The 13,669-nt window shown below is 43.0% G+C and overlaps 1 protein-coding gene across 2 annotated transcripts in view; it reads left to right on the top strand.

The window, feature by feature from the left end:
* The window catches only part of BCAR3 (BCAR3 adaptor protein, NSP family member), a 116,692-nt gene that overhangs the window by 25,061 nt on the left and 77,962 nt on the right, over positions 1-13,669 (top strand). For both annotated transcript variants that reach the window (XM_079934114.1, XM_079934113.1), the window contains exon 3: positions 12,602-12,641. In XM_079934114.1, the coding sequence (XP_079790240.1) occupies positions 12,602-12,641 (40 nt within the window). The remainder of the gene's footprint in view (positions 1-12,601; positions 12,642-13,669) is intronic.

Raw genomic sequence — 13,669 nt, 5'->3', positions numbered from 1 at the left:
ATTTCTACTTTGTGAAGAGTTAGCTTTTTCCCTGCTGAGATCATGAAAAGATGATGATATTTTTTAAAATCCTTATCCCCCCATCAATTAGAAGCCCAAAATGATTTTTCTCCTTTAATCCTTTAATGTTAATGTGGTGAATAGATTTTCTCATGTGAAACTGACCCTATATTCCTGGAGTCAACCCAATTTGATTATGATGTATTTTTGTACATCTTGGATTAGGTTTGTCAATATTTTGTTTAGGATTTTTTTCGTATCTATTCATGTGTGAGATTAGCCTAGGCTACCTTTGCTTTCTTTTATTGACCTGGTGTGCTTTTGATATCAAATTTATAGTATCCTTTTTTTCAGGTCTCTCATTTTCAAAGTAATAAGTTCCCAAGTTTGGCAGAACTTCCTGGTTAGAAAAACCATCCAGGTCTGTAGATATTGAACAACTGATTCAAGTTTTTACTCATTATAGGACTCTTCAGATTTTCTGTTTGAGTCTATTTTAGTATTATTTCTCCAGGAATTTGTTTTTCCTAAGCTTTCAAATTTATTGGCATAAGATGTTCATAGTATTCTCTTACAGTGCTCTCTTGTTATCTGTGATTATGCTCCCACTTCATTTCTCTATTGTTTTGTGCCTTCTCTCATTTTCCCCCTGGATTATATCTGTCAGAGGTTTATTTTACTAGGCTTCTGAAGAACCAGGCTTCATTTGTTGCTCCCTTACTGTATCATTTTTTAAAAATTTAATTTCTGCTCTTTTTATCTTTAGTCTTTTTTTAATGTTCTGTTCTCTTAACTTAAGCTGGACACTGAATTAATTTCAGTCTTTTCTAAAAGTAAGCATTTAAGTCTCTACGTTTCCTCCAAAATACCACTTTAACTGTATCCTACAGGTACTATATCCTACATTCTGAAAATCTGTCTTGTGAGTTTAATCTGGTCAACAGTTACCATGTTTGGTGATACATTTGGGTTTATAGCTGCCTCTTATTCTGTATGTCTGTCCTGTTTGTACATTTTTTCTAACCTATGGGGTTTTTTAATTGCCTTATTTTAAATTGGCTTTTAAAAAATACTCTATTCCTATTCACTTAGTGGTTATTTAAAAAATACTTTTATGTGACTTTAAACAACATAATAGAGTGAAACAATACCTCTCCTTTTTCCTGAGCAATGCAGGACTTAGAACATAAGCTTTGGATACCTTCCACTTGGCTCATACGTCAATGTTGCCTTGTGTTTTAGTTTGTCTTTTTAAATTGTGGTAAAATACACATACCATAAAATTTACCATCTTAGCCATTTTTAAGTGCACAGTTCAGTAATGTTAAGTACATTCACATTGTTGCACAACCAGTCTCCAGAACTCTTTTCATCTTTATTTATTTATTTATTTAAATAAATTTATTTATTTTTGGCTGTGTTGGGTCTTTGTTGCTGCATGCGGGCTTTCTCTAGTTGCTGCGAGCGGGGGCTACTCTTCGTTGTGTTGCATGGGCTTCTCATTGCAGTGGCTTTTCTTGTTGCGGAGCACAGGCTCTAGGCGTGCAGGCTTCAGTACTTGTGGCACATGGGCTCAGTAGTTGTGACACATGGGCTCAGTAGTTGTGGCTCGCGGGCTCTAGAGCGCAGGCTCAGTAGTTGTGGTGCATGGGCCTAGTTGCTCCGTGGCATGTGGGATCTTCCTGGACCAGGGCTCGAACCCGTGTCCCCTGCATTGGCAGGCGGATTCTTAAGCACTGAGCCACCAGGGAAGTCCTATTTTATTTATTTTTATTGGAGTATAATTGCTTTACAATGTTGTGTTAGTTTCTGCTGTACAATGAAGTGTATTAGCTATATGTATACATATAACCCCTCCCTCTTGGACCTCCCTCCCACCCTCCCATCCCACCCATCTAGGTCATCACAGAGCACCGAGCTGAGCTCCCTGTGCTATACGTCAGTTTCCCACTAGCCATCTATCTATTTTACACATGGTAGTGTACTTTTGTCAAACCAAATCTCCTAATTCATCCCACCCTCCTCTTCCCCACCGTGTCCCCATGTCTGTTCTCTACGTCTGCATCTCTATTCCTGCCCAGCAAATAGGTTCATCTGTACCATTTTTCAAGATTCCACTTATATGCATTAATATATTTCCTTTTCTTTTTGTGACTTACTTCACTCTGTGTGACAGACCTGAAACTCTGCACCCATTAAACAACAACTCCCCATTCTCTCTTCCCCCGCCCCTGGCAACCACCATTATACTTTCTGTCTCTATGATTTTGACTACTCTGGATATCTTACATAAGTGAAATCATACAGTTATTTGACTTTTTGTGACAAGCTTATTTCACTTAGCATAATGTCCTCAAGTTTCTTCCATATTGTAGCATGTGTCAAAATTTTCTTCCTTTTTAAGGCCAAATAATATTCCATGGTACATATACCACATTGTGTATGTACCACACCTTGTTTATCCATTTATCTACTCATGGACACTTGGATTACTTCCACCTTTTGGCTTCTGTGAATAATGCTGCTACGAACATGTGTGCACAAATATCTCTTCAAAATCTTGCTTTCAGGTTTTGGGGGTATATGTTCAGAAGGCAAATTGCCGGATCATGTAGTAATTCTACTTTTAATTTTTTGAAGAACCACCATACTGTTATTAGATATTTGTCTTATTTTGCACTGTCAGTGCTGGTTTAGAGTTGCCTACGTGTTTACCAGTTCTTCGTGCATCATTCAGTCTTAGATCTTAAGCTTTCCTTCTGGCATCCTTTTCCTGCTTCCTGAAGGGTATTTTCGATTTTCATTTGTCTCAAATTGTCTTTATTCACCCTTGTTCTAGGTAGTTTGCTGGGCAAGAAATTTTGTGCTCCTCACTTTCCCTTTTGACTGATGAGAATCTGCTGTCAGTCTAATTGTCATTGATCTCGGGGAAGCCTTTCTTTGCTCTTCTGCTGCTTTTAAGATCTTCTCTTTGTTTTTGGTGGTCTGTAGTTTCATTACAATGTGTTTATTTTTGTTTACACTGCTTAGGACTCATGGGATGCCTGAATCTGATAATTAGTATCTTTCATTAATTTTGAAGATTTCCCATCATTATTTCTTTGACTATTGCTTTTTGCCTTTCTCTCAATTCTCTCCTTCTAGAGTTCTGGTTAATTAAGCCTTCTCATTCTACCTTCAATGTCTCTTTTATATTATTCTTCACCTTTTCTCTCTGAGCTGTGTTTTGTATAATCTCTTTATATATTTGTTTTAATTCATAAATGTTTTCTCTAGTCATGTCTAAGTTATTTAGAAGGTTATCTTTATAATTCTTTATATCTAGATATTTTGATCAATTAGCTTTTTATTTCTGGAAGTTATAGTAGATTATTTTTATGTCTGCCTGTTTCTTCTTAGGTCACTTTTTTATTCCATCTTTTAAAAAAATTGATCGTACATCATTATTTTATAGCTTATATCTGAAATTCCAATATCTGAAGTCTTTGGGGATCTCAATCTATTGTCATTTCTACTAACTTTCAGTCATTGGGGCTTGTTTTCTCATGTATGTGGTTATTTCTGAAAGGGAATTTTTGTATTTAACCAAACTTGTGGATATCCTGAGTAGCTTTCTGTTGCAGATCTAGTTTTCCTCCAGAAAGGATTTACATTGTTTCCTTGCTAATGGTGCCACCAACCCAGACGCTTTAATTTTTTTTCAGTTTTGGATTCTCTGTCAAAGCAGGTCATATAAATATGAATCCCAAAGGCTTACTTGTGGTTACAGATTCTTAGGGGAGACTATTATTATTTTTTTCCATCGGAATCTGTGGTGGAGACAGTAGCTCTCCTTGGTTCCCTTTGCTAGAGCTTGTTTTTTCTTTCGTGTTGTGTTGTGTTTAGCACATTCCTTCTGTAGTGGGTGGTGTAGTCCCGTTCTGATGGTTCAGGTGGGTTTATGTGGGGCTTTGGGGTTAGCTGCTCACTCGTATGAACCCAGGGCTTAGCCTCCCTGCTTTCCTCCTTACCTTTTTGTTGCTGTTGTTCACGTTTTGTGTTCTTGACTTGTTCTGTTTCTGTATCTGTTTTGTATGTGTTTCCTGAGACTTTCCCTTTCTTGTATTTGGAAATACATCTGTAATTTGATTATCATTTAATTTTGAGAATATCTGGTCTACCAGATTTAGCAAAGGGAGGTCCCATCGTAGAAATTTCGAATTTTCTGAGGCCTTATTTGGATTATATAGATACAAGGGTGATTAATTGTGGTTTATATTTTCATTTGTGCATTTTTGTCCTTGTTTATTTATTAATTGGCTGCTGTGTGACAAATACTTTTGTATGTGCTTGTTCACATTGGTGAGCAAGACAGAGGTAGCCGCTGACCTCAGGGAGCTTACAGTCCTGCGGAAAAGACATAAGCAAGCAGTGGCAACTGAGGTGGGGGTGATGGAGAAGACCAAAGGGTTATATAAAATCGGACACTCTTTTTTTTTTTTTTGCGGTACGCGGGCCTCTCACTGTTGTGGCCTCTCCCGTTGCGGAGCACAGGCTCCGGACGCGCAGGCTCAGCGGCCATGGCTCACGGGCCCAGCCGCTCCGCGGCATGTGGGGTCTTCCCGGACCGGGGCACGAACCCGTGTCCCCTGCATCGGCAGGCGGACTCCCAACCACTGCGCCACCAGGGAAGCCCAAAATCGGGCACTCTTGTCTAACTTCTGCACAGCTACTTGGCTTTGCTGTTCTCTGGCTTTCCTTCATGAGTTAACTACTTTTGCTGGTGTGAAGAGGTCCCTTAAATGTTATATTTCATCATACTTTAAGGGAAAGATTTATGTGTTCATAATCTGAGGGGTGTGAAAGACTCTCCTGAAAGTAACTTATTTATCTGTTGAGAAGGAAGGAAAACTTATTTGAGACATTCAGTAGCTAAATGGCAGCAATTATGTGGACTGCTAACTGGAACATGGATGGTAATGAGGTAAAGTCCTATTAATTCAGAACCTGGTAGTCTAGTTAGTACAGTATGGTGCTCGAGGCAGAGGTGTTTGCTAATTCATTCTTTTTTTTTTTTAATTAATTAATTTATTTTTGGCTGTGTTAGGTCTTCGTTGCTGCTCACGGGATTTCTCTAGTTGTGGCGAGCAGGGGCTACTCTTCGTTGCGGTGCACAGGCTTCTCACGTTGCAGAGCACGGGCTCTAGGCGCGTGGGCTTCAGGAGTTGTGGCACGCAGGCTCCGTATTTGTGGCGCACGGGCTTAGTTGCTCCGCGGCACGTGGGATCTTCCCGGACCAGGGCTCGAACCCATATCCCCTGCGTTGGCAGGCGGATTCTTAACCACTGCACCACCAGGGAAGTCCCTGCTAATTCATTCTTAACAAATGTATGGAGTCCCTGCCAAGTGCTAGGCACCATCTACCCAGTTCCCTTAGAAAGAATTCAGTGAGTGTCCTTACCTCTTTCTTCCCTTTTGCCCACCAAATCCTGCCATTTACCAAGGTCTATCTATTCACAGTTCTAAAAGTCTCTCAAGTCTGTACACCATCCCCCCACTCCCTCTATCGCTCTAATCCAGGCCTCATCATCTCTTACCCAGACCCCTTTAGTACCCTCTCCTTTAGTCTTCCTGACTCCGCTTTGCCCCCCACTAATCTGTTTTCCACACTGCTGCAGGGGGATTTTTCTAAAACACAAATCTCTGGTTATTCTCCAGCTTAAGAGCCTTGAACAAATCCCACTGCTTTCAAGATAAAGTCTAAATGTGTTTACGTGGCATCCAAGCCCCTTATGATCTGGCTCTGCCTCTTCTTCTTCTCCCAACCCCCACCAGTCCTGCTGCTTCCCCCAGCCCTGTGCTTCCGTTAGTTGTTCTTTTCTTCGTTAATTCAGCAAGTGGTTTCTGAGCAACTGCTATGTGCAAAGTACTGGGGACACCAAGGTACACAAAGCAGAGAAAGCCCCACTCTTGCAGGATTATATTCTGGGAAACAGACAGACCATGAGCAAATAAACATTTCATATAATATCAGATAATGTGGGAAAAGATGAAGCCAGAAAAGGGGATAGAGGGTGATGGTGCTCATTTAGATGAGATGGTTAAGGAAGCGATGTTTGAGAGAGACCTGAGAGCTGTGAGGAGTGAGCCTTCGAGTATATCTGGGGAGACTATTCCAAGCAAAGGAACAGTAAGTGCCAAGCCACAGCAGCAGGAGCCGGCTTGATGTGTTTGAGCAACAGAAAGAAAAGTCAGTAGGGCTTGGATGGAATAGACAAGCATATTAGCGTTTTTTTGCTGAGTAACACACCACAAACCTGGTGACTTAACACCTGTTTGTTACCTCACAGTTTCTGTAGAGCAGAAGTCCTTCATGGCTCAACTGGGTTCTCAGCTCAGGGTCTCACTCAAGATGTCAGCAGCTGCGTTCTCACCTCAGGCTCTGGGGGAGAATCTGCTTCCACGCTCATTCAGGTCGTCGGCAGAATTCAATTCCTTGCAGTTGTAGGACTGAGGTCTCCATCTCCTGGCCATCTGCCAGGGGCAGCTCCCATCTCCTGGAGGTTCGGTGTCTTGGGCCTCATCACAGACCCTCTCATAACATCACACTGGCAACAGGGTCCCTCATGTCAAATTCCCCTCCCTCTTCAAGTCAGGTCCCCTCAGATAATTGCCTTGTCTTGATGTCAGCTGACTTGCGATGTTAATAACATCTGCAAAATCCCTTCACAGCAGTACCTAGATTAGTGTTTGACTGACTCACCAAGGGACAGGAATCTTGGGAGGGGGCATCTTTGAAATTCTGCCTAACACGATGAGGTTGGAGAGCTGGCTGGGGTCATGCCAACCAGGGCATTGAAGGCCACGGTGGGGACCTCAGGGTTTTGTTCTGACTGGATGAGAGATGTTAGAGGATTTTGAGCAGGGGAGTGATCTGAGTAGTAGCACGGCTGCTATCGTGGAGATTGTGGAGATGGAGTAGAATTGGGGAGGGTAATGCAGGGGTCCAGGGAAGAGATGATGGTGGCCTGGGCCAGCGGGGAATTAACTCCACAACACTGTGGTTCCTCAGACGTACCATATTGTCACGTGCTTCTCTCATTGCCTGGGCATGTCTCATCACCACCTACCCCACAGCTTCTTCATTGGGACAAGTCCCTACTCAGCCCTCAAACCTCCCACTGACACTCTCACTAGGTTGAATTGTGCTGGATCAATTGATCTGTGTTTCCCACTTGCCTGCAACCTCTCTAAATGCAGGGCCTTTGTCTTTGGTTCTTGTATTTCTGTTGTCTGGCCAACTGCATAGCATATTGTAGATGCTTGATAATGTTTGTGGGATGAATGCAAGAACTGTGGGACATACTGGGCATGAAGTAGACACATCACTACTCTTGGGTTGCTCACCTTGTAGAGGGAGAGACCATATATAAATAAATAAACATACAGTGAACATGCATGGAAACACCATGCCACCTGCACAGAGGAAGTGTGCCAGCCAGCTCTGCACATCATTGTTGTGCGTGGAGTTTAAGGGGAGCCTCAGTCTGGAATAGCTGGATCTAGTTTCTCACATCCCTCCATTGTATGAAATAATCATGTATTACAAGCAATTCCGTTTTATGTTTTATCCAAAGGGACATTTGTGTGGCAACACCATTAGCCATTAAGTTAGTCTATAGTCTTTAAATAAGGAAACATCCATTCACTTAAAACATTCTCTAATTGAAGACAGACATAGGGCACTTCCATCTCCATCTGTATTCGAACTGCTCAGAAAAGATCTATGTTAGTGAAATTTTGTTTGTGTATTCAAGACAGAAAACCTCTTCACTCAAAATAGCAACCACTTATACATCAAGTGTCCTTTTAAGAGGGAGGATATTATTAACCTGGTTACCGATGAGAAACAAACCAAAATAGTAAATATGTATAACATTTCTGTGACTCCCAGCTAAACATCCCTCAGTATGAACTTAAGAAAGTGGGATGCTGGAAAGAATGATTTAACCAGAGTAAACACAGTGATGTTATTTAAAACTTAATAAACCTAAGAACAAAATAACAGGAGAGTCCAGTTTCATCCTGCTGCTTTCCTGCGGTCTGTGGATGGCGCTCAGCGGGGCAGCCTGCCCGACAGAGGGGACACGGTGCCTGCCAGACTCTGCAGTTGTAAAGAGAGATGCACACAACATCACGGTTTCACATGGGTGGGGATTCATAATTGACATAAGCAAAAAAAAAAGATTAAAAAAGCTTTTCATTTACATTGCCAAGTTTCTGTGTTTGTTTTCTAGTGATCTCTTTTGGGGAATATAAAGATATGGTTTAAGGAGTGTTTGTGGCACAGTCCTGTATGAATAATAGGGTATTCTATTTCAAATTAGAGGCTGGGGCTACAGGGCCAACTGCTATGTTTTCCAGCTCATGTCTTCTTTCTGGTTAGATGGGTTAGGGCTAGGGTTAGGCTGGCTGAGAAAGGAGACACAGCACTTCTGCATTTAAATATAATTTTAATTTGGTTCGAGGCAATGATTTTTAAAGCTTTTGGATTTATAACACACTCACTCAGTTTTATCATACTCTCCTTATCTTCCCTCATCTCTCTAAAAAGGACGAGTAGGGGCTTCCCTGGTGGCGCAGTGGTTGAGAGTCCGCCTGCCGATTCAGGGGACGCGGGTTCGTGCCCTGGTACGGGAATATCCCACATGGCCTGTGAGCCATGGCTGCTGAGCCTGCGCTTCCCGGAGCCTGTGCTCCGCAACGGGAGAGGCCACAACAGTGAGAGGCCCGCGTACCGCAAAAAAAAGGAAAAAAAAAGGACGAGTAGAAGAATACAAGGATCCACTAGGGCACCCCTTGGTGCACTGAACTAGAACTTGGATCCCCCTCTGCTCTGGGAACAGAATGAGCAAGGCTTCCTTAGCAGAGTTCATTTGGGGGCGGGGTCAAGAGGGGACTTCAGTTTTATCCCTAACCAGCAGCTCTTGTTTTCCTTCTCTTTTGCCAAAAGAGGTGTGTGTGGTGGAGGAGCGCCATAGGAACACGGGAGTTCATCCGAGGCTGGGGAGACACTTGGGAGAACACCCCAGGCTCCTAGGTGCCGGGGTCTCTGGGCAGGAGAGCAGGGTGGTGGGGAGAGCAGGTATGTTACTGACTTGGGTCCTCAGACTCTTTAATCAATAGAAATTGATGAGAGGCCAGACAAGAAATTCAGGCAAGGCTTTATTGGGACTCGTGCTGCAGCACGAGGGAGTGAAAACAAGTAACAGGTACCCTTGCTCGCTCCCTCAGTGGGGGAGAGCTGGTCCCTTAAACGGGGTGAGCGCAGGCGCAGATCGGTGGGTCGGGCCAGAGTGGCTTAGGTGGTCTGCCCATCCTCTTGGTGGCGCTGTGTGCAGGGCTCACGCGCAGTACCCTGCTTTTGCTCCTGGCACCTGAGAAGTGGCAGCTGGGTTTTGGCCTTTTTGTATCTTATTCATAATTTGCCCCAACCGTGCACGTGTGCAGTTATCTTTAGTTCTTTATAGTTTCTTTATATTCCGTTGCTCCAGGAGATATTTGTCCAGGTGCAAGCACTGCAGTAATGGGTCCCAGGTCCCCGCCTGTCTCACATGGGCCACCCTGCCTTGAGGTGACCCCATCTCTGAGCGGCGACCCTGCTGCAGCTGGGGCTGCCTCAGGAGCCACTCATACACAGCACTCGTGTTGGTTGTCCCACACCCTCCCCAAGAGAGTCTGAGGGGTCTATCCTGAGAGAACTAGCTCAGAGTTTTCAGGTACACCTCTAGAGAAAGTACACCTCAGCTTTCAGTAGGTAAAAGGAAAAGGATTTTTACAGCTAAATCTGGTGAGAAGAGCAGATCCTGGACAAAATTCTAAAAAGAATTTACTAAAAGAATGACCTTTGATCACCTAAAAAAAGAGTTAAAATTGCCGATCATGACTGTGTGGTCTTGGTATTTGGCAGATAGTTTCCCCAAAATGAATGAAATGAAGCTCAGGGAAAATATTTGACAATGTTAGTTGCCAATGAAAAAATTCAAGCTTTCAAGTTAGAAGACTTGTATCCTCTACCGTAAGCTTGGCAATTCCCAGTACCTAGTAACTTCTGATGAGATCAGTGATGGTATTAACCAATGTGATTCTTCTTTTACATGATAATGAAATGGGTCAAAATTTGGAAAATCTGTATAACTCAGTGAACCAGTGTTTCCCAGAATAGTGGTTATGGAATCACACATGGACAAAATGTCCATTCAAAGTGCAGGACAGATGGAAAAGAGTAAGAGATGTGGTTTCAGATTCCACATCCCAGCTAACCTTTAAGAAACTACTACTTGTCAAGTTTTGGCATGTTATCAAAGTAGAACATCCATAATTATATGCAAGTCCATTAAATATCCCTCCCTTTCCAATTACATAACTGTGAATGTGGATTTTCTTCATTTATTTCAACCAAGACGTATCACGACATATTGAATGCAGAAGTAGATGTGAGGATTTACCTGTCTTCTAGTAAGCCAGACGTTTAAAAGATTTGCAAAAATGTAAGACAATGTCACTCTTCTCACTAAATTCTTGCTATGAAAAACATATCTGTTTTTCATTAAAACGTTATTTATTTAAACATATAATGGGTTTACTTTAAAAATATGTATTAATATTTTGCAAGTTTCTCGGATTTAATTTCTAATATCAGTAATCAGTAGATATAACCCACATGAACAAAATTTTTCAGAGTCCTCAATTATTTAGAGTGTAAAGAGAACCCGAGACCAAATCATTGGCTTAAAAAGCACACACCTACACGGTTTATCCATGCATTGACATATGTGTCTGAATGTATATAATGTACATTTTAGAACTTACATAAAAATAGAAACGTGAAGAAGATGAGAAACAGCATTTCAGTGGTTCTAACATCTTTCTGCACTCCCAGGGCCAGGCCACTGGGCGAGATGATTAGCATAAGACTGGATGCCTATAAGCCTAAAATGTTAATTCAGTAGAAAACCAGGAGTTTTCGAATTTAAAGGGGAGTATGACCAAAGCCCTGCTGACAAAGTTTTTAGTCACTAGCCGGGTGGTCCCATGGTCACAAAGTCTGATGACATCAATGCAATGTCCAGACTGCAGCAGAAGAGGTGGTGACCCAGCACAGCAGACGGACTCGGCTGCTTTGGGAAAAGATGCCTGATTAACACACACAAGCTTGGAGGCAAAGAGTATGCCTGGTTTTCAGGCTCTGAAAGACTGATTTATACCCCTCTTTGATGGAAATGCACCAGGGACTTTGAGCTTAAGCCCTTCTCGGATACTTTGGCCTTACAAAGGGACTCATTTCAGAACCTAATCTGTTTGCACATCCGAGAGGAGCATCTCCGAAGCCAGCCTGCCTCTGTGCGTGTGCCCTGTGTGCAGCCCTAAGTGGACAGACCACTCCAGGAATAGCTTTGGGGGTTGGATCCATTTCACAACAAGATGGTGTGCCCCTGAGCTGTGGGATCGACTCCTTGTGTCCCAGCAGGGGTCCTGCTGCCCCTGTTCAGGGGAGAAGGGCTGCAGTCTCTCCACAGAGGGAAGCATCCAAGCCCCCGAGGGTCTGGGGTTGAGCTCACCCTTCCAGAGGCAGCTGCTTGCCGGTAGTGATCCCCCGCCTTCTGAAGGATGCGTCCACTTTCTAGGTATACTGACACCCCGCCCCCACCTTAAGAAGACTACTCCTATCGGCTACAGAGCCATTCTGTCCTTTAAAAAATGATCCCGTCTCTGCAGGGTGATGTGTTGATTTTGTGGAGTTTAAGTCTCTGAAGGCAGCTGTCTTTTCACATAGTCTGTTAAGGGGGGCACTTTGCTGTAACTCTGCTGGTGCTGGAAACGTCAGCTCTCATGTCTCTCCCTCTCTTCCTTTGCCTTAGATCCTCTTCCACTATAATAAGTCAGCCTCCTCGGTGACACCACTGCTGTTTACTTTTAATTGTCTGGTTAATCCTAACAGTATGATAGACATGAGCAGACATTAAATGGGGAGAGAAAAAACACCGGGGCACCAAAGAAAATTAGGATGAATTGCTCAGCTTGACAGCAAAAGAGAAAGGTGATTTAGAAGCAGAGCTGGGTTCAGAACTCACTCACCCGGGTGCTGGGTGACCTTGAGCAGCCGATCTGCCCACCTGAGCCTCCGTTTTCTGTCAAAGTGGGTGTGACACAGTTGCCTGGTCCAAAGTGTTGCAGGTTTGGGCATCCAGCCCTGCTTTACTCGCATCTCTCACAGCTCTTTGCTTCGGACCGTTAGGCTAATTTCTATGTTCAGAGTGAATCTAGAATTACCACATATGAATAGTCTAACTTTTGGAGCTTGAATTTGACAGGAAAACATGTGGAGCTTCTAGACTGAGGTCATGGTGGTATCCTATACGTCCTCCACCCCGTGGAGACACCTGTGAAAGAAATCTCTGTCTGTTCTAACTTCCTTATCTGTCTGCTGTGGGTATTGCCTGGGAGGTGGGGCCATCTTAATAATGTGAATGAACAGGGTGAAATAATGTTGGGTACATTTTACCCAGGGTAAGATTGCATTGTTCCCAATTGTTCTCATATTTATATTTTCTCTTTTCAGGGATCAGCATCTTCTGGACCCAACTCTGGAATATGTGAAGGTAGGAAACCAGGATTTAACGTGTAGTAGGGAGCCTGTGGTAATAGATTTCCCATTTCTAACACAGTGTTGCCAGATAATGTCACCATCTGGCTTGTGTAGGAAGCTGGTTAGATTGAAACCACCAGGATGTAATTTGACTGTTTTGGGCTTTTAGTAATCTTTGCAGGGGTCTTATGTCACCCTATTCTAAGTTTACAAACTCTTCCCCTTATCTGAAACCCTGGGGGCTAGATGTGTTTTAAAACTTCAGAATTTTTCGGAAAGGTAATATGGTACATATATATATAACACCCCCAAAGGGAGCTGGGGTCAGCATCCCACAATCAAGCCCATCATTTCAGCAGTGAAATGTGAGAATGTTCACGTGAAGTGGGATAAATAGACTACAAATGATTTTACCTAGTTCAGGTCACATTTTGCCACCAAATGAGGTTGGGTTTGTTCTGCTGCTAAATGAATTATTTAAAATTGTCAGTTTTCAGAGTTTTTGGATTTTGGAATGGCAGACAGGAGTTGTGAAGCTGTGTTTACCTTCATTGGAGGACTGAAGGCTCCCTGAGGCTTCCTGAGCCATCCTTTCCATTTCAGCAGCCACCCTCTTGTTCAGTGGCTAATCTGGGACCATGAGCTGTGTAATACTTTACTTTCCAGTGGGGCTGACATTCAGTGCGTCCAAATACTCAACGCTTCTAAACAATCTTCTGAACAGAAAGAAATGATGCTTTTCACTTCTGTCCCCCCCCCCCCATTTTTCAGGTGTGTATTTTTGTTTTATTTTATTTTATTTTCGAGAACTGTAATTACGTCTGGCACCTACAACAGAAAAGAGAACTCGGATTTCTCATAACAAAAATATATCATTAAATTTTAGGAGAAATCATGGTACAAGTTAGGACTTAAGGTGCTTGCCTCCTAGGAGCCACATTTTGTCTTTATTATTCCCGCATCCTGGCTTCGGAGTATTTAGGCCTGTTGCTTTTTGTGTGCCTGTGACTGTGCCTGCCCCAGGGTTTTGGCATTTCTTCC

Source organism: Stenella coeruleoalba (assembly GCF_951394435.1).
Source record: "Stenella coeruleoalba genome assembly, chromosome: 1".
Classification (NCBI taxonomy): domain Eukaryota; kingdom Metazoa; phylum Chordata; class Mammalia; order Artiodactyla; family Delphinidae; genus Stenella; species Stenella coeruleoalba.
Note: the sequence above shows the minus strand (reverse complement) of the source record. Positions and strands in the feature narration are given on the sequence as shown.